This window comes from Bubalus kerabau, chromosome 6 (genome assembly GCF_029407905.1).
Source record: "Bubalus kerabau isolate K-KA32 ecotype Philippines breed swamp buffalo chromosome 6, PCC_UOA_SB_1v2, whole genome shotgun sequence".
Classification (NCBI taxonomy): Eukaryota; Metazoa; Chordata; class Mammalia; order Artiodactyla; family Bovidae; genus Bubalus; species Bubalus kerabau.
In genome coordinates, this window is record NC_073629.1 from 3,739,650 (window position 1) to 3,760,186 (window position 20,537).

Here is a 20,537-nt window from a genome sequence, read left to right on the forward strand (position 1 = left end):
CCTCAGCATTTACATATATCACACAGCCTTACGGACGCATATCTCACTCCTTGAAGTGGTTGCCAGCACTGAGATGAGCTGTCTCTCAGCCACAGTGAGATAAAAGCACCATTCTCTTGAAGGTCACTGGGGTTCATTGTTGCACATCTAAATATTTGAGCTTCTTTAGGTATACATGTGTATTTTAAACAGTCAAGTGTGAATTTAATCATTTTATGGAATTAATCACTTAAGTACATTTTCATATTAACTGAACACCCGTTCAGTTATTTCTGTTTATGTTTTTACATTGTATTTTCTCTTTAAAAATACTGTTTCTCCTTCTATCACAATTATTAAGAAAAAGTGAAAAAGTGTAAAAGATGTTAATCTTGTATGACATTTTAACAGAAATTGGGATGATATGTACAGTTTGTATTTTTTTCAGTGACTGTTCATCATAAGCATTTGCTTATTAAATTTTCTTCAAAAACATTACTTTTCGCGGCTTCATGGAAGTTCATCATTGGGATGTGTTTTGTTCACATGACCATCCCATTGATTTTGGATGCCTTGCTTGTTGCTTCTTGTTTTCATTGTCACAGGAGTGTTGTGATGGAAGTCCTTGTACATATATCCTTGTCCACCTCATTATCTATGTCCTTGAAAAGTGAGAGTGTTAGTTGCTCAGTTGTGTCCGATTCTCAGACACCATGAACTGTAGCCCACCAGGCTCCTCTGTGCATGGAATTTTCCAGGCAAGAATACTGGCATGGGGAGCCATTCCCTTCTCCAGGGGACCATCCCGACCCAGGGATTAAACTCGGGTCTCCTGTGTTGCAGGCAGATTCTTTACCATCTGAGCCATCAGGGAAGCCCTAACTATGTCTTTATGATGAATATAAAAAAAAGTAGATGTAGAATGAACACAAAGGCCATGACTCCTTAATATGCAGTGTTCATGATCATGCAGGAAGGATGCTCTGATTTATAATCACACTGGAAATGTTGCATTGAAATTTCTCTAAAGCTGTGTAATTTCACTGTTTACTATGAACAAGGAATTTTAACATGCCAGCATGTTAAAAGGAATTCAGATAATTCCTTCACTGATGTTTGATTTTTAAAATAATGTTTGCAGCTAATTGCCGAGATGACATGACCTGTGTGAAAGAAGAAATCTTTGGACCAGTTATGTCCATTTTATCATTTGACACTGAAGCTGAGGTTCTGGAAAGAGCCAACGACACCACTTTTGGACTAGCTGCTGGTGTCTTCACCAGGTAGGTGGGGAAGGACACTCCACGCAGCTTTGAAGGAAGGGGGCTGCTATGTCTCCTTAGATATTCATCTTATTCCTCCACTGGCGTTTGCCCTCGTTGCATTTGCATCAGCATGTTCTGTCTGCTTCAGGTAGAGTCAGAAGATGCCAACGTAGCAGCACAGCCGGAACCCTACTGTTAAGTGTAAATTAAGCTATTAGCTTTATTGATACATCCTATTCTTTTTTTTATTCATTCATTGAATAAGTATTTAAGTTTCTGATCTATGTAAAGCATCATGTTAGGTCCCTATTAAAAAATACGTGTCAAGGAATTTAGAAACCTGTAAGCATATAAATACTGGCAGTAGTTTTCAAAGACATGATTTTTAATAGCTTTATAGTAGTCCCTAAATTGGGATGCATTGTAACACATGTGGGCTTTCTAGTGTGTATTTAGGGTGCTGTTTCCAATTTTAACTATTGTAAGTAATGTGATTACTATTTTGGTACATAAACTTAAACCGCTGAAAAGCAAACAGTGATTTGGGAGTAAAATTTCTTTGAAAATGATTGCAGATTGTTTGATTATATACAAACTCTGATTTGTCTTTGGCAATAGTAGGCAGTTTTCTAAGACTGCTTTACAATTGAGAATATGCTGTTTCTTTAGTGATATACAAGTTTGGGGTTTTTTTTGTAGTTTTGTGGTGAGGAACTTGGGGAGGAAGACCCAAGTCTCCCTTGAGGACCTAATGAGTTGAGTTGTGAAGGAAAGAACGAGCAGCTCCTTTTTGTTGTTGTTTCTAACAGACTTTGTTTTTTTAGAGCAGTTTTAGGTGCAATGCAAAATTGAGTGGAAAGTACAGAGATTTCCCAGTCTCTCCGCCCCAACACGTGCACAGCCTCCCTGTGATTGACATCGCCCACCAGAGTGGTACAGTTGTTAGAACTGATGAGCCTCCATGAACACGTCATTATCACCCAAAGACCATGGTTCACGTGAGGGCTCACTCTTGGTGTGCGTTCTGTGCATTTGCACACGTATAACACCGACCCAGTGCTGTCGTGTCAAACAAAGCAGTCTCACTGTCCTAAAAGCCCTCTCTGAGGAGCTGCTTGTGTTGATGTGAGGAGAGAGTGGATTACGTCTCTCCTGCTACTTTGCTGCACCACCAAAATACAAAGGCCAGTTACAGAGGACAGTAACTCCTTTTTTAAAAAAAAAAAAACACACCTTTGTTAGGATAATTCACCTACCAAATAATTCACTCATTTAAAGTGTACAATTCAGTAGTTTTTAGTGTATTTATAGATTGTACAACCGTCATTATAATCTAACTTTAGAACATTTTTGTCATCCCAAGAACATTAACAGGCACTCTGCATTCTCCCCTCCCCCCACCCATGGCAACCACTAATCTGCTTTCTGTCTTTATAGATTTGCATATTTTGAAAATTCTACATAAATGAAATCGTACAGTATGTGACCTTTCATGACTAGCTTCTTTCACTTAGTTCATTTACTAGGTTCTTTTCAAAGTTCATTTATGTTGTAGTCTGTATCACTACTTTATTCCTTTCTGCTACTGTGTGTGTGAAAGTCACTCAGTTATGTCTGACTCTTTGTGACCCAACGGACTGTAGCCCACCAAGCTTCTCTCTCCATGGGATTCTCCAGGCAAAAATACTGGAGTGGGTTGCCATGCCCTTCTCCAGGGGATCTTCCCAACCCAGGGATCAAATCCAGGTCTCCCACATTGCAGGCGGTTTCTTTACCATCTGAGCCACCAGGGAAGCCCTTTTCTATACTGAGTAATATTCTGTTGTATGAATATATCACATTTTGTTTATTCATTCACAAATTGATAGACATTAGGGCTATTTCTACTTTTTGGCTGTTATGAATAGTGCTCCAATGAGCATTCATCTATGAGTTTTTGTGTGAAAATTTCTTTGTGTGCATGTTTCATTTTGCTTGGTATAAACCCAGGAGTAGAATTGCTGGATCATATGGAAACTCTGTGTTTAACTTTTTGAGGAAATGCCAAACTGTTTTCCAAAGTGGCAGCAGTACTTTACTTTCCCATCAGCAGTGTTTAAGGATTCCAGTTTCTCCACATCCTCACTAGCAACCGCTATTATCTGTTCTTTTGATTTTAGCCGTCCTAGTGATGGCAACCCACTCCAGTGTTCTTGCCTGGAGAATCCCAGGGACGGCGGAGCCTGGTGGGCTGCCGTCTGTGGGGTCACACAGAGTCAGACACGATTGAAGTGACTTAGCAGCAGCAGTGGATATGCAGCAGTGTCTTGTAGTTTTGATTTGCATTTCTGTGAGTTGCCTTTTTACTTTTCTGATACTCTCACTTGCGATACAAAATTGAAAAATTTTTATAGATCAAAATTATTCTGTTTTTTTTAATCTGTTACTTTTGGTGTCTTGTCTAAGAAGGTTGTGTCTAACGGAAGGTCATGGAGATTTATTCCTGTATTCTTTGAAGAGTTTTATGGTTTTCAGTCTGATACTTTAGTTAAGTGATCCATGTGAGTTAATTTTTGTGCACTGTGTGAGAAGGGGCTGGCTCTTCATTCCTTTGCATGTGGACGTCCGGTTGCTCCAGCACTGTTTGCTGAAAAGACTATTTTCCCCATTGAATTGTTTTTAGCACCCTTGTTGCTGCTACATATTTTATAGATGCTTTTGGATGAGACTACAAAATTCAAATTCTTACCTGTTTTGCTTGAATGGTATAAGATTTTAAAACACATTGTGAAGAAATAAGAATTTGGCAATGTTTTGAAACTCTTAGAAGTGACAGTCTCACTTTTCCTGTTAAAGTTGTAGCAAAAGAAACTATGACTAACCAATGTAATTTATTTCTTCATAGGGACATCCAGCGCGCCCACAGAGTGGTGGCGGAGCTCCAGGCTGGAATGTGCTTCATTAACAACTACAATGTCAGTCCGGTGGAGTTGCCCTTTGGTGGATATAAGAAGTCAGGTGAGGAGCTGGGAATTGTGAAAAATTCTTGTCTCTGGAGACACTGGTCATAATAGATCAGGTTCCTAAACTTGTATGTGTATCAGAATTACCAAAATGTATATGAATTCCTTGTCCTCCCCAGGCCTACTGTATCCATGAGAATGGAAGCCAAGCATCTTTATTTTTTCCAGAAGTTCTCCAGAAGGTTCTGATGAATAAGTTGGCTTGTGAACAGTAGCATTACTTTTTCCTCACAGTCTATAATTGCTGTAAGCATAAAACCACTCCGAGATGTCCTAACCATAGCAAGCTTATAACAGTCTGTTAGGAGATTTGAGGCATCAGGAACATAGCCATTACTTTGAGGTTCTTTTCTTTGGCACTTGTTGCTAATTTCACCAGTTTTGTGAATTAGGCTTCCCTGGTGGCTCAAATGGTAAAGAATCTGCCTGCAATGCAGGAGATCTGGGTTTAATCCCTAGGTAAGGAGGATCCCCTGGAGAAGGGAATGGCTACCACTCCAGTATTCTTGCCTGGAGGATTCCATGGACAGAGGAGCTTGGTGGGCTACAGTCCATGGGGAAGCTAAGAGTCGGACATGACTGAGCGACTAACACTTTGACTATATGAAAATCGGTTTGGACTTTGTAGACGTACCTTTCTAAGAGTCTGACCCCTAGTCTCTTGGCAGGTATTTATAGCCGTCACAGTGTTGGCAAACACATAAATACCGACAAATAATGGTGAGATGGTGGGTGTTAATTTGACAGTTTTATTTGGTATTGTGTTTGGTATCACCCTGGCATTCTCTACTCATACATCTCTAGATTCTTGTCCCTGTGGGGTTACGCGGGGAAGCTGTCAAACAGACTCAAATGCAGGGTAGGAATCAGGACTCTGTTTTGTTCATTCTTAACCCTCAGATTGTTTGGAATCTGCAGCTGTGGCCTCAGTGGGGCCTCTGCACCCAGCTCTCCCTTCCTAATCTGCATCTTTGCATCAGTGCCCATGGATAGTTCTACATGAGATGAGAGGACAGAAAGCTGGCCTGACGTGCCTGGTGAGCTCCATGCTGAGAGGCCCTGAAAAGGAACAAAAGCCAGAGAAGGCCCTACCCTCCTTTGAGTGTGTCACCTTTGGAATGGTGCCCCCTGGAGACACGCAGTTTTGGAGACTGGGCCTAGGCCGTAGGATGCAGAGCCTGCCTCAGCCTGGGGCAGGAGCGCAAGCAAGGCTGTCCTTGTAGCACGCAACCTCATCCACTAGTGATTGCGTGGTGTCTTGGCTTTGAGTAGCCTGAGGGCCTACAGGGTCCACTCCCCACATGAGTGGGCAGAGTCTAAATAGTTGGTGCTCCTAAAGATTCAATATAAGAGGAGGCTACTAAGTGTGTTATGTAGAGTTAGGTTTTCAGTTAGCACTGACCTTTAAAGGCATCAGGTTGATAATTGTAGAGAACGCTCTAATGTTTGATGAGGAAGTCTGAACATTTTAGACCTTAGCCCAGAAGAGTAAATACTGGAAGTTAAGGTTCCTACTGGTAAGAAATGAAGCCTGAGTGTTTCCCCTTGCCTGTCCTTGAAGGCCAGCGGCTCACTTTCCGCACGTCTGGCTCCACAGCCACAGCCTGCGGGGAGGACTGGCTCCCGGAAGCTGTGCCGCTGCGCTCTCCCCAGCCCGGGAGCAGGCCCTGCGCGTCTCCGCAGGCCGCCGTGGCTGGGCCCACCCGTGGCGCATCCTCACCCTCTCTCTGTCTTTCAGGGTTCGGCAGAGAGAACGGCCGGGTGACAGTTGAGTACTACTCACAGCTGAAGACCGTGTGTGTGGAGATGGGTGACGTGGAGTCTGCTTTTTGAACACGCGGCGACACCAGTGAATAGCGAGAGCCAGCTGCCTGACTGAGGCAGCGCGGCCGCCGGCTGGTTCAGGCCCAGGGTGTTGGTCATTCAGGATAAGAATGGTTCAGTGATGCTCTTCATGGCTCAGTCATTTTCCTAAGTGAAAATGTGCTTAAGTGTCTTTTATATACTAATCAAGAAAGCTTGATTTTCCTCAAAGCTGATTTCTCTAAATAATCTTTGAGAGTCACTAACAACTTTCCAGAGAACAGGGGGAGGACCAGGATTGTTCATCTTCCATGGAGCCCACCCACTCATGGGTTCATTTTAGCATACTTTAAAGAATACTTGCCTTTAGAAGTTCCTGGGTGTATCAGAAGAGATTTCTGCTCCTTGGCGTTTTTAAGTCCACGGTCCCTTGTCATCCCGCAGAGAAGGCTGATAGTGGGGAGAGCGGGCTTGGCTAACAGGTGCGTCAGTGGGGCGTGGACGCTGATTGGCCAGAGCCAGCGCGGTGGTGGTGCTGGTGGTTGGGGAGGGGGGAATCAGCTCCAGTCCTTGAGTTACAGCTTGCTCTCTTACGATGGAAGGGTTTCCTTTTAAATGTACAGATCCTTTGTATGCTACTTCAGTATGCTAAAACTAAATAAATCACACCGACAGCCCTTTCAGTGTGGTGTTTTGAAGCTAAACACATCTTAGGACTATAGGGGCACACAGGATAGGCTAAAGTTCAATGTTTAAGACAGAGGATTTGACATTCTTTGCAGTGAGTACACACAGGCAGGCTTCTGCTGCTGTAACGAACTATCAGTGGCCCACGCAGACTTCTGGGCTCCGTGTTCTTCCCAGCCCCAAAGAACAGGGCCTGCCTTTGAAGGGCTGTCAGTTCACAGTGACTGCTCAGGCTGTTGCAGCAGTCCTTACCTTGCTGCCTTACCAGCCTTTCAGGGGAGTAATTCAGTTTAATAGTATTAGGGTTCTTCAGAGAAACAGAACCAATAGAGTAGAACAGGTGAGTGTAAGCAAAGATTTCTTATAGGAGTTGGCTCATGTGATTATTACGGCAGCTGAGAGAGAAGGCCCATAGTCTTCTGGCTGCAAGCTGGAACCCAGGAAAGATAGTGGTGTAATTCAGTCCACGTCCTGAGGCCTGAGAACCAGGAGTGCTGCTGGCGTCTGAGGGCAGAAGATGGACACTCGGCTCCAGCAGAGGCTGGATCTGCCACTCTTCTGCCTTTGTGTTCTGGTTGGGATGTTGAATGGTTGGATGAGGCCCACCCACAGTGGGGAGGGCCATCTGCTTTGCTTATTTATTAGTTCACCAGTTCAAATGCTGATCTCTTCTGGAAACACCCTCATAGACACAATGGGGCACCATATAGCCCAGTCTGATCCACACATAAAATTAAACATCACAGTAGCTAATAGGCGAGGGATGATTCTTGTTACTGGGCCTGCATCTGTTTATGTACTGTGGTGGGCAAACACTGTAATTAGAGGATGAGAACAGTTGAATCAGCCTTTCTTGATAGATAATTGCACAGAGGGTCCTCTCAATGGATATTTGCACACAGGGTCCTCTCTTGATGGATACTTGCACAGAGGGTCCTCTCTTGGTGGATACTTGCACACAGGGTCCTCTCTTGATAGATACTTACACACAGGGTCCTCTCTTGATGGATACTTACACACAGGGTCCTCTCTTGATAGATACTTACATACAGGGTCCTCTCTTGATGGATACTTACACACAGGGTCCTCTCTTGATGGATACTTACACACAGGGTCCTTTCTTGGTAGTTACTTGCACACAGGGTCCTCTCTTGATGGATACTTGCACACAGGGTCATGGATACCGAGCAAGGCCAACAGGGATCTCACTCCATGTCTCGGGATCCTAGTGTGACTTCAGCAGTAGGAGCCACCTGGATAAGACAGGTTTCTAGCAATCCCTCTGAAGAGAAAGCAGCTAGGGTGTTCTGTCTGCTACTTCCCTTCTCATCGAATACTCACACTGAACATGAGGAAGTTTTTAGCCCTAATTTTTAGATGAAAAAACTCAGAATTGGAAAAGTCTTGACCACAGTCAAGTCATAGGTTGAGGAGCGGGGTTCCAACCCAGGAATGTGGGGTTGTTATTCTTGTGCTTTCTGCTCCTTCCATGCGTCCTAGTCCTTAGTTCTGTGTATTCATTTGCTATGACAGTTCACGGCAAATGTGGGGACTTTAAAACAACACCTTTATTATTTCGTGTTTCTGGGAGTCAGAAGTCCACAATGGTTTTACTGGGCAGATCAGGGTGTTGGCGGGGCCCAGCTCCCTCTGCAGGCTCTAGGAGAGACTCCTCCTGACTTTTCCAGTCTCCAGAGTGCATTCTGTGGCTCATGGCCCCTCCTCTGTCTTCAGCACTAACAGCTTAGCATCAGGTCTCTCCCTGCTTCCCTTGCCCTCCTCTGTGTAGGCAGATCTCCCTCTGTTTCTGGACACTTGTGACAGCATTGGGCACCGACCAGATGGCCCATAATTATCTCTCATCTCAAGACCCTTAACTTGGTCATATTGTAAAGACTCCTTTTGCCATATAAAGTAATATTCAAAGGTCCCAAAAATTAGGAAGTGGGCATACCTGATGAGGACCATTATTCCAGCTGCCACCCCAGCCTTGTCCAGTGTGTTCCGGACGTTAACAGCTATTATATTTCACAAATTGGCCTGAACAAAGATTCTTGGCTGTTAATGAAGAATCTTAGGACAATAATATATATATATATATATATATATATATATATAAAATGCATTTAAGGAAACATGATTTAGCCTAGGGGCCAGGCCTTCCTTTGGTTTAGAAGAAGGTGTGTCATCTAGTTAAATTCTCCTGGAATCTTTTTTTCTCCAGTAGTATTTTGATTCAGTTTTGAAAGTTAAGCAGAAGGTATCCTTCTTTCTCCCTCCTCCCATCTAATCTGATCTTCCGGAGGTAACTACTGTTAATGTTTGGGTGCCTATCTTTCCCAAGATTTTCTTAGAAGTAATAACTATTAACCCTGTATCTTGATGAAGCCACATGTAAATGTATTCAGCTCATGTTCCTTCATATGCATTGTAGGATTTCTTTGGTTGACAAATTCCTGTGGGAAAGCATCATTTAACTGCTATTGATAGAAACTGTCTTGGAGTTGTAGTGATGGGAAAGAGGAAAACCAAGACTCACGTTGGCTCACTCCTTTGCAGTAGCTCAGAGTGCTGATCTCTGGTCTGACTTTTCATTCCATATAGAAGCAGTCTCTCACTTGGGCAGGTCTTTTTCAGATAAAAGGTAGCCTTTGGGCCCCTTCTTTCCACCTGCTCCTCTATTTCTTACCTTGGAGTCTCTTGCTGCCTAAGGCAAGAATCTGGCAGAATGAAAGTTGGTTCCAGTTTACTGACACCAGCGTGGAAGCCATCCTACCAGGAGCTTCCAGAGATGGGGGTTTGGACAGCCCCGAGCCCTTGCCTGCTTCTTACAATGGCAGTTTCCGCCCTGGCTTCTCCAGAGTGCCTAGTTCTGAATTTGGCTTTCATTTGAAGTAAATATAATTCCTTGATTTTTTTAATACCTAGAGACCTATGTTTTTCTTTCTAGGGTATTGAGGGGAAAAAAATCCGCAAAGGGGAAAAAGGAGACTAAGCCTTAGCAGTTAAGAGATGCTGTGAAAAACTATCAAGTCAGATCAGCAGTGAGCAGTCTCCTCACTGTGAACTAGAGTTCCTCATGCTTTGCTTAAGGCCGACTGTGGCTTCAGTTAGAACACAGTCCACATTCCTTACCATGACCTCCGTGTCCTGCGATCTCACTTCCTCTGTTCACCTGTGCATTACTCTGCCAGACTCGTTCTTGCCTCAGGAACCTCACGTTCACTGTCCCTCTTCCCCAGAGAGCATGCTTTCCCAGATTTCCCACGGTCTCCCTATAAGCTCCTGAAAGCCCAAAACTAAACATTCACCTCCTTAAAGCTACAGTAGCTGCACACACCCTCATCCCACTATGCTATTTTATTGACTTCAAAGCATTTATCACTATTTGAGATTACATGCTTATTACATCTTCCCTGGCTAGAATGGAAACTCTAAAAGCCAGAACTGCCGTGCCACTGGGCTCACAGGAAGTACTCAGTGTTCGTGTAGGTGAATGGATTAGAAGGGTGGGGTAGAGCCCTGGTACACAGTATGGTCCCAGGGCAGCAGGCCTATGAATCAAGAGTCTATTTTCACAAGATCCCCAGGAGATACTTACGCACAATAGTTTGCCAAACACTGCCTTTAGAGCAGTGGTTCTTAACTTTGGCCACATGTCTGAAATACCCAGAGAAAGCTTTGAAAATAGATTCTAATGTAATTGATTTGGGATTTGGCCTAACTTGTCTGTATTCTTAAAAGGTTCCTGCCAGGGTGAATTTAGGGGACAGTTAAGGTTGAGAGCCACTGCTCTACTGCTGTGCTATCACTAGCCACATGTAGCTATTTAAGCACAAAACTAAACGCAAACTCAGCCTTTTAGTTGCTCTCACCACATTTCAAGTATTCCATGGCACACGTGCGCCGTGGTTCCTGTAGTGGACAGTGGAGATGAATATTTCCATCATATCAGAAAATTCTATTGGACAGCGCGGCTTAAGAGAGGGAACTGAGAGAGCTGTTTTCGATTGAGTTAGGAGAGCATCTTTGGAAGAAAATGCTATAGGGGAGAAAGGGAAACGGGCCAACTCTGGGTGGGTGGGGTCCTTGGAACACGAGTAGATACTCTGGTTGCTGACGTTTGATGAAGTTTCACCAGCAGGTGGCGCTCATGCTTTCTCCCGCACCTCGTGCTGGAGCCTGAGCTGGCCCTTAGCCTTGGTGGGGACAGAGCTGGGCACTGCACAGCACCGTTGTTTGATTCTTCAGAGCCTCATACAGCAAGGGTGGGCAGAGGTCAAGATGATGGACTGGAAGGATGTGGCAGTCTCCTGCCACAAATACATCTAAAGCAGTCAACGTATGGAACAGTTCTCACGGAATACCTGCTGAATGCTGGCAGATCTCATACAACCAGAGCTGTAGGAAACATGGCTGGGTAGGACAAAAGAAAAATGTAACTGGGTTGGGACATGTGGCCCTGGGAGGGAGCTGTGAGAGAGGAAATGTTGCCCCATTCTGGGAAGCCCCTTCAGCGGCTGGGGGATCAGCCGGGACACAGGGAGCTTCAGAGGCTTGGAGGAGAGTGCAGCGGCTGCACTGTGTGTGGCAGGTGGAACAGAGACCTGCACGGACGGTCCTGGCCGTGGGCAAACTGAATAATGCAGAAGGGTGAATAAGTGATCTGGAAGATAAAATAATGGAACTCGCCCTATCAGAACATCAGACAAATTTTAAAAATGAAACCAATATTTGAGACCTATGAGAGAACATGAAGTGAGCCAATCTACACATAAGAGGGATCCCAGAAGGAGAAAAGGGGATCAAACATGTATTTGAAAGAAATTAGGCTGAAAACTTCTCAAACCTAAAGAAGGAAACACATATCCAAGTATAGGAAGCTGAGAGAGTCCCAGACAAGATGAATCCAAACAGACCTCCCCCAAGACATAATTGAAATGACAAAAGTTAAAGTGAGGGTCCTAAAGGCAGCAAGAGAAAAGCAGATCCTCCATAAGACTATCAGCCAGAAGGGAGTGGGAAGATATAAAGGTCCTGGAAGATAAAAATCTACAGCCTACGATACTCTACCCAGTTAGAGTATCATTTAGAAACATTGGGCTGCACCCCACGGGCCCACAAGCCCTGTACTTGCCCATCCTTGAGACCAAAAATGAGCCTGGAGTCAGTGACTTACATCGGTGGTTTAATGGATGGGGGATCTTACGTGTCTAAAGCAAGCTCCCACTGTGTGCAGCAGTAAGGGGGCAGGACATGGTGGCAGTCTTCGCTCCCAAGGGGAGGTTACCACTTATGGGGGGATTGAGGTTAGGTTAGGTTGTCTTACCTGTTACCAGGGAAACTGGCAGAGGGTCATGCTCCTCACTGCTGCTTTGATAAGTGATCACAGAGGAGATACTCTGATCTAAAGATTAGAACAGTCACTAGCTGATGTGGGGGCAAGTGTACAGCAAGGTCAGGCATGTGAGTAGGGTGCAGGCCCTTGTCGAGCAGGGGATGTACAGGAAGCAGGAGAACAGCCATCTTGGGGACCTGATCGTACACTCCACACCTACATCCCCTGCATGACCCTCACAGTCTTTGTCCACCTCTCTTCCATGATCCTGGGGACAGGTGTGTAGGGGGGCACTGCAACCAAATACCACAAATACAGATGGCAGCAGCCAAAGAGTATCAACAGTAAGATACCTCGTGTGCCAAGAAAAATCATTTGCCAGAATGGGGACAGATTCTGGAGCCAAGCACTTACTGGGTTAGTAGAGAGGAAGCCAATAGGAGCAGCAGTGCCCTGTCTGCTTACAAGGAAGGTAAGGCCATCCTTGGTATTCACAAACCCAGAGCCACCCGCATGGGGCAGGAAAGACCCTAGCTCTGAAGGGAACATTCTAGTGCTCTAGCCAGAAGTGTTTTGTTAGCAGTGCACACATTGCTGCTGCTGCTAAGTTGCGTCAGTCATGTCCGATTCTGCGTGACCCCATAGATGGCAGCCCAACAGGCTCCCCCGTCCCTGGGATTCTCCAGGCAAGAACACTGGAGTGGGTTTCCATTTCCTTCTCCAATGCATGAGAGTGAAAAGTGAAAGTGAAGTCGCTCAGTCTTGTCTGACTCTTCGTGACCCCATGGACTGCAGCCTACCAGGCTCCTCCATCCATGGTATTTTCCAGGCAAGAGTACTGGAATGGGGTGCCATCACCTTCTCCGAGTGTACACATTAGGCCTTCCCAAATGAAAAACAGTTAATTCTCCTAGTTGGACTTGTGTGTGCAGCCCTGTTCCAGCCCACAGAGCATAGCCTGGGATAAGGGGCTCGTGGGCAGTCACCCTGGCAAAGTGTGAATGGTATTGTGTGGTAACGTTTGCTGACAGGTCCTTCTGGCATATTGGCATGTGGGAGCAGAAGTTGGTAAGAGTATTTCCCCTCCCCCACGGTCAGTCGTCCCCTGTGTGGTCTCATGAGCCAGATCAAGTTTTCACAGAAGTCCAGAGGAAGACAACAGTGGCCTCTTGCAATACCCCTAGCAATCTGATTCATTTCTCAGTGAGGTTCTCAGACGTCCTCTGCTCAGGCTAGGGACGAAATGTAAGACGTCTGACAGGCACAGCTCTGGGAAAAGAGGACTGTTAAGCAAAACACAAGCAATGTCCACATTCTGAGAGGATACCACGGCTGTCCTGGTCTGTGCTGCAGTTCAGAAAACTCAGGTTTCCAGTAATATACAGGAACATGTCCAAAATCACATCTCCAATGGCCACCTAGCTTTACCTTGGGTGTCTGAACCACAGCTCCTCCATCTGGACTTTCAAATGTATTCCCCTCCACAATGGCCAAAGCACCTGTGCCATGCAGGTTCCTCCAGTCAATAAAGTTTAAGTTAAACCATATGTAAGTCACAATGACTTCTCCATATATATGTATGTGAAGATTTTCCCATCATTTCCCTTTTTGATTGCAGTTTTTTGATAGATTAAAGTATATGTCCATCAAAGCAAGGGTGAATGCTGCCTGCACTGTGTCCAGACCATGTTCCTCCAGCCAGGCCTCCTTTATATTTGCCTATTTCGCTACATTGTGGGATAACTGATCAGACACTGTTGATAAGCTCTGAGGTATGTTAATGGGGAAACATTTGAGAGGCTACATACTTTGTCAGTTACACCAGATTGTTACAAACATGGTACATGTGCTTTTAGCAAGAGGTAAAGCAAGTGGTGTTACATATCCTGAGTATTTATACTCCATGACAGCTTCACCAGAGAATTTTCGTTTCCTCCTGAACATCAGGGCAAACGTGTGGCTAACAGAATAACTTTCTTAAATCCAGACTTCAGTTAACAGTACTAGAATTTAATATCCACTGAAACATATTTTTCTCCCCAAAATTACCCTCATTTCCACTAAACACAGCCAAATCAAGACTGATTTGTCAACTGACTGCATAGGCTCCTCGAAACTGGCTGTGGTGGAACTCCTCAGGCGTCTCAGACTGAATTCCCTAAAGGCCTTTCGAGGCCAGGAAAGTCAAGCCAGGGTCCGCCATCAGTCTCTGCCTCAGTGGAATCCCCTGTTACAGCGGGCCCCCAAATACTGAGATTCCTGAACATGCCAAGAGAGAGTCTTTCCCATTCACCTGATAAGGTTGCTTGGAACCCAAGAATCTCCAATTTCTAAAGGGACCAGGCAGAAAAGAAGAATGTTTCAGTTCTACCCACAGGTATAGTTTACCAAATTGCTAAGTCATAATTAACTTCAAGGAAGAGCTTCTCTATATCTGGAAAACACAGATCATGCTCCAGACCAAAAAAAAAAAAAAAAACCCACAAAAATTATAACCATATTCACCAGTTAACTCAGCTACCAATCCTTTCAACATTTTATGAAGTCATCAGGTTTTCCGTTAGGATTCTCTGGTTACTTACCCAGTTCAGCAATATGATCTGGGATTTAACAGACACCTGTACTTGTCAAAAAGTCCTTCCTCTGAATCTTCTTGAAGTACTTTTTGCAAAAGCATCAGAGTACAACAATAACTGCCTGTAAATGACAGAAGACTTTAAAAGGCCCAGTTAAACTTGATTATAATGTAATCAATGCAGAAACTCAGTTACAATAACTAGAATTATGACTGATTATAATCTTGTGCTTTAAAAACCTTAGTCTCTGGCAAAAACCAAGGAGCAAGTAATTGTGAACTGTTTCTCATTCCAGCATTTCCTGATTAGAAAACTTATGCTTTAGTCTTCCTCTCCTAAGAAGGCAAAGGTAGGTAAACTTAGACCCGGCTAGCAATTAATGCTCCAATATTTTATCCTATTTGAAATGACCCAGATAATCAATGAATTCTCTTCATTTAACTTAAATTGTCAAAACCTGGAGAGACTGTTTTAGATAGGCATTCACAAAACATATTTATTCCTAGGGAGTTTACCCAAAAGCTCTTATCTCATGTACATTTCCTTAAAGTTTCATCATATTAAGTTGTTTTCCTTGCAGACAGACTTGCAACAGACATAATAAGGTCTTATTTGATCTCTAGTAAACCTAGGTATACAACAGAGGTGCAAGTATCCCACTTATCACTGATGACTCTAAAGACGTATCTGTATTAATCAAACCAACAAGCTTAAGTAGCTTCAGTACCAGATATCGATTCAGTACTGATAATTTCCTAGGTCCTGTGAACCTGAAATTGAAATTCATTCTAGCCAGTTTCTTTTATACTTCTGAAAATTTATTTAAGTGCTTAATTTCTTTTAAGCCAGTTAAACAGAGCTCATCCAGAAACCAATCTCAGCCATTGCATTTGGAGACACAGACATGCCAAAACCAGTTTTAGAATGTCAAGAGTCCCATCTTGGGCATCTTCAGGGTTTTTTTTTTTTCCCCCTCAGTTTCTAAACAGCCAATTCAGTTAAAACAAATAACAGTAATAGTAATACATATCACTCACATTCATATGCATCAGTTTCAGAGGAACATGAATCATCATTCAAGTTAATAGGACCTCCAACAAGGGTCAAAACCAGGGAGAGACAACAGGGCTTAGACTCAGGTACTGGGGACTCACGCACACACCCAAGGTGAAAACCAAATCAGTTACAAAAGGTTCAGTTGGATACAATAGACGAGCCATTAGGGGCCATTACTCTCCATGCTCTCTTGGTGGCTCTCATTCATCAAAGACAGTCACTTCCAGGATTGCCCCACAACTTTCAGGATTACCCCCTGCAACTGTTGGGCCCCACACGCTAGTGGACAGTCCCCCCAACTTTCCACTGCTCATCCTTATCTCCCAATGTCTGTGCTCACGGAGTTTCCTTGGTCTCCTTGCTGGCTCTGACACTTGTTGGGCTGTATGTTGCAGGTCTCCAAGCCCTATACCTATCCATCCTTGAGACTGAAGAAAGAGCCAGGAGTCAGCAACAGAGACCTCAGTGTCTTAATGGGTACGGGGATCTTACGTGTTTGAAGCAAGGTCCTGGAGTGATACCCCACTGTGTGTGGCAGATGGCGGGCTGGACTTGGTGGCATGGGAAATTCTATCAGGCAAAAAGGAACTTATACCAGTCCTTCTTAAACTCTTCCAAAAGACTGAAGAGGAGGGAAAACTCCCAGAGTCATTCTTTGAAGCCATCACCACCCTGATACCAAAACCAAACAAAGACACTACCAAAAGAGAAAATTAGAGGCCAGTATCTTTGATGGATATAGATGCACAAAACTCTCAACAAAATATTAGCAAACCATATCCAGTAGTACATAAAAAGGACCACACACTGTGATCTAGCTGTATTACTCCCAGGGTCCCAACGATGGCTCAACATGTGCAAATCAGTCCTTGTTTGATACACCACATCAACAAAAGACAAAAACTACATACCATTTCAATAGATGCAAAAAAGCATTTGATAAAATTCAGCGTACATTTATGATAAAAACTCTTACCAAAGTGGGTATACAGGCAATATATCTCAACATAATAAAAGCCATTTATGACAAACAGCTAACATGATACTCTAGTGAAAAGCTGAAAGCCTTCCTGCTAAAATCTGGAACAAGGGAAGGATGCCTATTCTCACCATTTCTATTCACAACAGTACTGGAAATCCTAGCCACAGCCATCAGAAAACAAAAGGTATCCAAATTGGAAGGGAAGAAGTAAATTTGTCATTATTTGCAAATGGTATGATAATAGATGTAGAAAATCCTAAAGATTCCACAGGAAAAGTACTAGAACTGATAGATGAATTCAACAAGGTAGCAGGACAGAAGATTAACATACAGAAATGAGTTGCATTTCTTTACACCAACAGTAAAATAATAGAAAGTCTTTTTTTTTTTTAAACATCCCTCTTAAAATCACATAAAAATAGTTGGAAATACATGTGACCAAGGAGGTGAAAGATTTATATGCTGAGAAGTATAAAACATTGATAAAGGGAACTGAAGATGATTAAAAGAAATACAAAGATATCCCATGCTCTTGGATTGGAAGAATTAATATTGTTAAAACACTAGGCCATTGTACCCAAAGCAATCTACAGATTTAATGTGATCCCTATCAAATTACCCATGATGTTTTTCACAGAAATAGAACATATAATCCTAAAATTTATATGGAACCACAAAAGACCCTGAATTGCTGAAGCAATCCTGAGGAAAAAGAACAAAGCTGGAGGCATAACCCTTTCAGCATTCAGACAATACTATAAAGCTACAATAGTCAAAACAGTCAGACATCCTGGAGTGTAAAGTCAAGTGGGCCTTAGGAAGAATCACTATGAACAAAGCTAGTGGAGGTGATGGAATTCCAGTTCAGTTATTTCAAACCCTAAAAGTTGATGTTGTGTGGGGCTTCCCTGGTGGTCCAGTGGCTAAGACTCTGTGCTCTCAATGCTGGGGCCATGGGTTCCATCGCCGGTCAGGGAACTAGATCCCACATGCCACAACTAAAGATCCTGAATGCCTCAACTAAGACCCGGTGCAGTCAAATACATAAATTAACATTAAAAAAAAAAAAGATGATGCTGTGAAAGTGCTGCATTCAATATGCCAGCACATTTGGAAAACTCAGCAGTGGCCACAGGACTGGAAAAGGTCAGTTTTCATTCCAATCCCAAAGAAAGGCAATGCCAAAGAATGCTCAAACTACCACACAATTGTACTCATCTCACATGCTAGCAAAGTAATGCTCAAAATTCTTCAAGTGAGGATTAAACAATACATGAACCAAGAACTTCCAGATGTTCAAGCTTGATTTTGAAAAGGAAGAAGAACCAGAGATCAAATTGCCAACATCCACTGGATCATAGAAAAAGCAAGTTCAGTTCAGTTCAGTTCAGTCACTCAGTCGTGTCCGACTCTTTACGACCCCATGAACCACAGCACACTAGGCCTCTCTGTCCATCACCAACTGCCAGAGTCGACCCAAATCCATGTCCATTGGGTCGTTGATGCCATCCAATCATCTCATCCTCTGTTGTCCACTTCTCCTCCTGCCTTCAATCTTTCCCAGCATCAGGGTCTTTTCAAATGAGTCAGCTCTTCATGTTAGGTAGCCAAAGTATTGGAGTTTCAGCTTCAACATCAGTCCTTCCAATGAACACCCAGGACTGGTCTCTTTTAGGATGGACTGGTTGGATCTCCTTACAGTCCAAGGGACTCTCAAGAGTCTTCTCCAACACCCACAGTTCAAAAGCATCAATTCCTTGGCACTCAGCTTTCTTTATAGTCCAACTCTCACATCCATACATGACCACTGGAAAAACCATAGCCTTGTCTAGACAGTCCTTTGTTGACAAAGTAATGTCTCTGCTTTTTAATATGCTGTCTAGGTTGGTCATAACTTTACTTCCAAGGAGTAAGCATCTTTTAATTTCATGGCTGCAATCACTATCTGCAGTGATATTGGAGCCCAGAAAAATAAAGTAAGCCACTGTTTGCACTGTCTCCCCTTCTATTTGCCATGAAGTAATGGGACCGGATGCCGTGATCTTAGTTTTCTGAATGCTGAGCTTTAAGCCAAATTTTCACTCTCCTCTTTCACTTTCATCAAGAGGCTCTTTATTTCTTCTTCACTTTCTGCCATAAGGGTGGTGTCATCTGCATATCTGAGGTTATTGATATTTCTCCCAGCAGTCTTGATCCAGCTTGTGCTTCCTCCAGCCCAGCGTTTCTCATGATGTACTCTGCATAGAAGTTAAATAAGCAGGGTGACAATATACAGCCTTGACGTACTCCTTTTCCTATTTGGAACCAGTCTGTTGTTCCATGTCCAGTTCTAACTGTTGCTTCCTGACCTGCATACAGATTTCTCAAGAGGCAGGTAAGGTGGTCTGATATTCCCATCTCTTTCAGAATTTTCTACAGTTTATTGTGATCCACACAGTCAAAGGCTTTGGCATAGTCAATGAAGCAGAAATAGATGTTTTTCTGGAACTCTCTTGCTTTTTCAATAATCCAGCAGATGTTGGCAACTTGATCTCTGGTTCCTCTGCCTTTTCTAAAACCAGCTTGAACATCAGAAGTTCACAGTTCACATATTGCTGAAGCCTGGCTTGGAGAATTTTGAGCATTACTTTACTAGCATGTGAGATGAGTGCAATTGTGCGGTAGTTTGAGCATTCTTTGGCATTGCCTTCCTTTGGGATTGGAATAAAAAATGACCTTTTACAGTCCTGTGGCCACTGATGAGTTTTCCAAATTTGCTGACACATTGAGTGCAGCACTTTCACAGCATCATCATTTAGGATTTGAAATAGCTCAACTGGAATTCCATCACCTCCACTTGCTTTGTTCGTAGTGATACTTCCTAAGGCCCTTGACTTCACATTCCAGGATGTCTGGCTCTGGGTGAGTGTGATTAATCACACCATTGTGATTATCTGGGTTGTGAAGATCTTTTTTTGTATAGTTCTTCTGTGTATTCTTGCCACCTCTTGTTAATATGTTCTGCTTCTCTTAGGTCCAAACCACTTTTGTCCTTTATTGAGCCCATCTTTGCACGAAATATTCCCTTGGTATCTCTAATTTTCTTGAAGAGATCTTTGGTCTTTCCTATTCTATTTTTTTCCTCTATTTCTTTGCACTGATCACTGAGGAAGGCTTTCTTATCTCTCCTTGCTGTTCTTTGGAACGCTGCATTCAAACAGGTATATCTTTCCTTTTCTCCTTTGCTTTTTGCTTCTCTTATGTTCATAGCTATTTGTAAGGCCTCCTCAGACAGCCATTTTGCTTTTTTGTATTTCTTTTTCTTGGGGATGGTCTTGATCCCTGTCTCCTGTACGATGTCACAAACCTCTGTCCACAGTTCATTAGGCACTCTGTCTATCAGATCTAGTCCCTTAAATCTATTTCTCATAAGGGATTTGATTTAGGGCATGCCTGAATGGTCTAGTGGTTTTCCCTACTTTCTTCAATTTAAGTCTGAATTTGGCAATAAGGAGTTCATGATCTGAGCCACAGTCAGCTCCCAGTCTTGTTTTTGCTGACTGTATAGAGCTTCTCCATCCTTGGTTGCAAAGAATATAATCAATCTGATTTTGGTGTTGACCATCTGGTGATGTCCATGCGTAGAGTCTTCTCTTGTGTTGTTGGAAGAGGGTGTTTGCTATGACCAGTGTGTTCTCTTTGCAAAACTCTATTAGCCTTTGCCCTGCTTCATTCTGTACTCCAAGGCCAAATTTGCCTGTTACTCCAGGTGTTTCTTGACTTCCTACTTTTGCATTCCAGTCCCCTATAATGAAAAGGACATCTTTTGGGGGTGTTCTAGAAAGTCTTGTAGGTCTTCATAGAATCATT

General features: G+C 43.4%; 1 protein-coding gene across 1 annotated transcript in view; it reads left to right on the forward strand.

Annotated features, from left to right (window-relative positions):
- The window catches only part of ALDH9A1 (aldehyde dehydrogenase 9 family member A1), a 29,097-nt gene extending 22,371 nt beyond the window's left edge, over positions 1 to 6,726 (forward strand). The window contains exons 9-11 of the mRNA XM_055587206.1: positions 1,121 to 1,262; positions 4,129 to 4,241; positions 5,985 to 6,726. Coding sequence (XP_055443181.1) covers positions 1,121 to 1,262; positions 4,129 to 4,241; positions 5,985 to 6,079 — 350 coding nt within the window. The 3' untranslated portion in view covers positions 6,080 to 6,726. The remainder of the gene's footprint in view (positions 1 to 1,120; positions 1,263 to 4,128; positions 4,242 to 5,984) is intronic.
- The last annotated feature ends 13,811 nt before the right edge of the window (positions 6,727 to 20,537 follow it).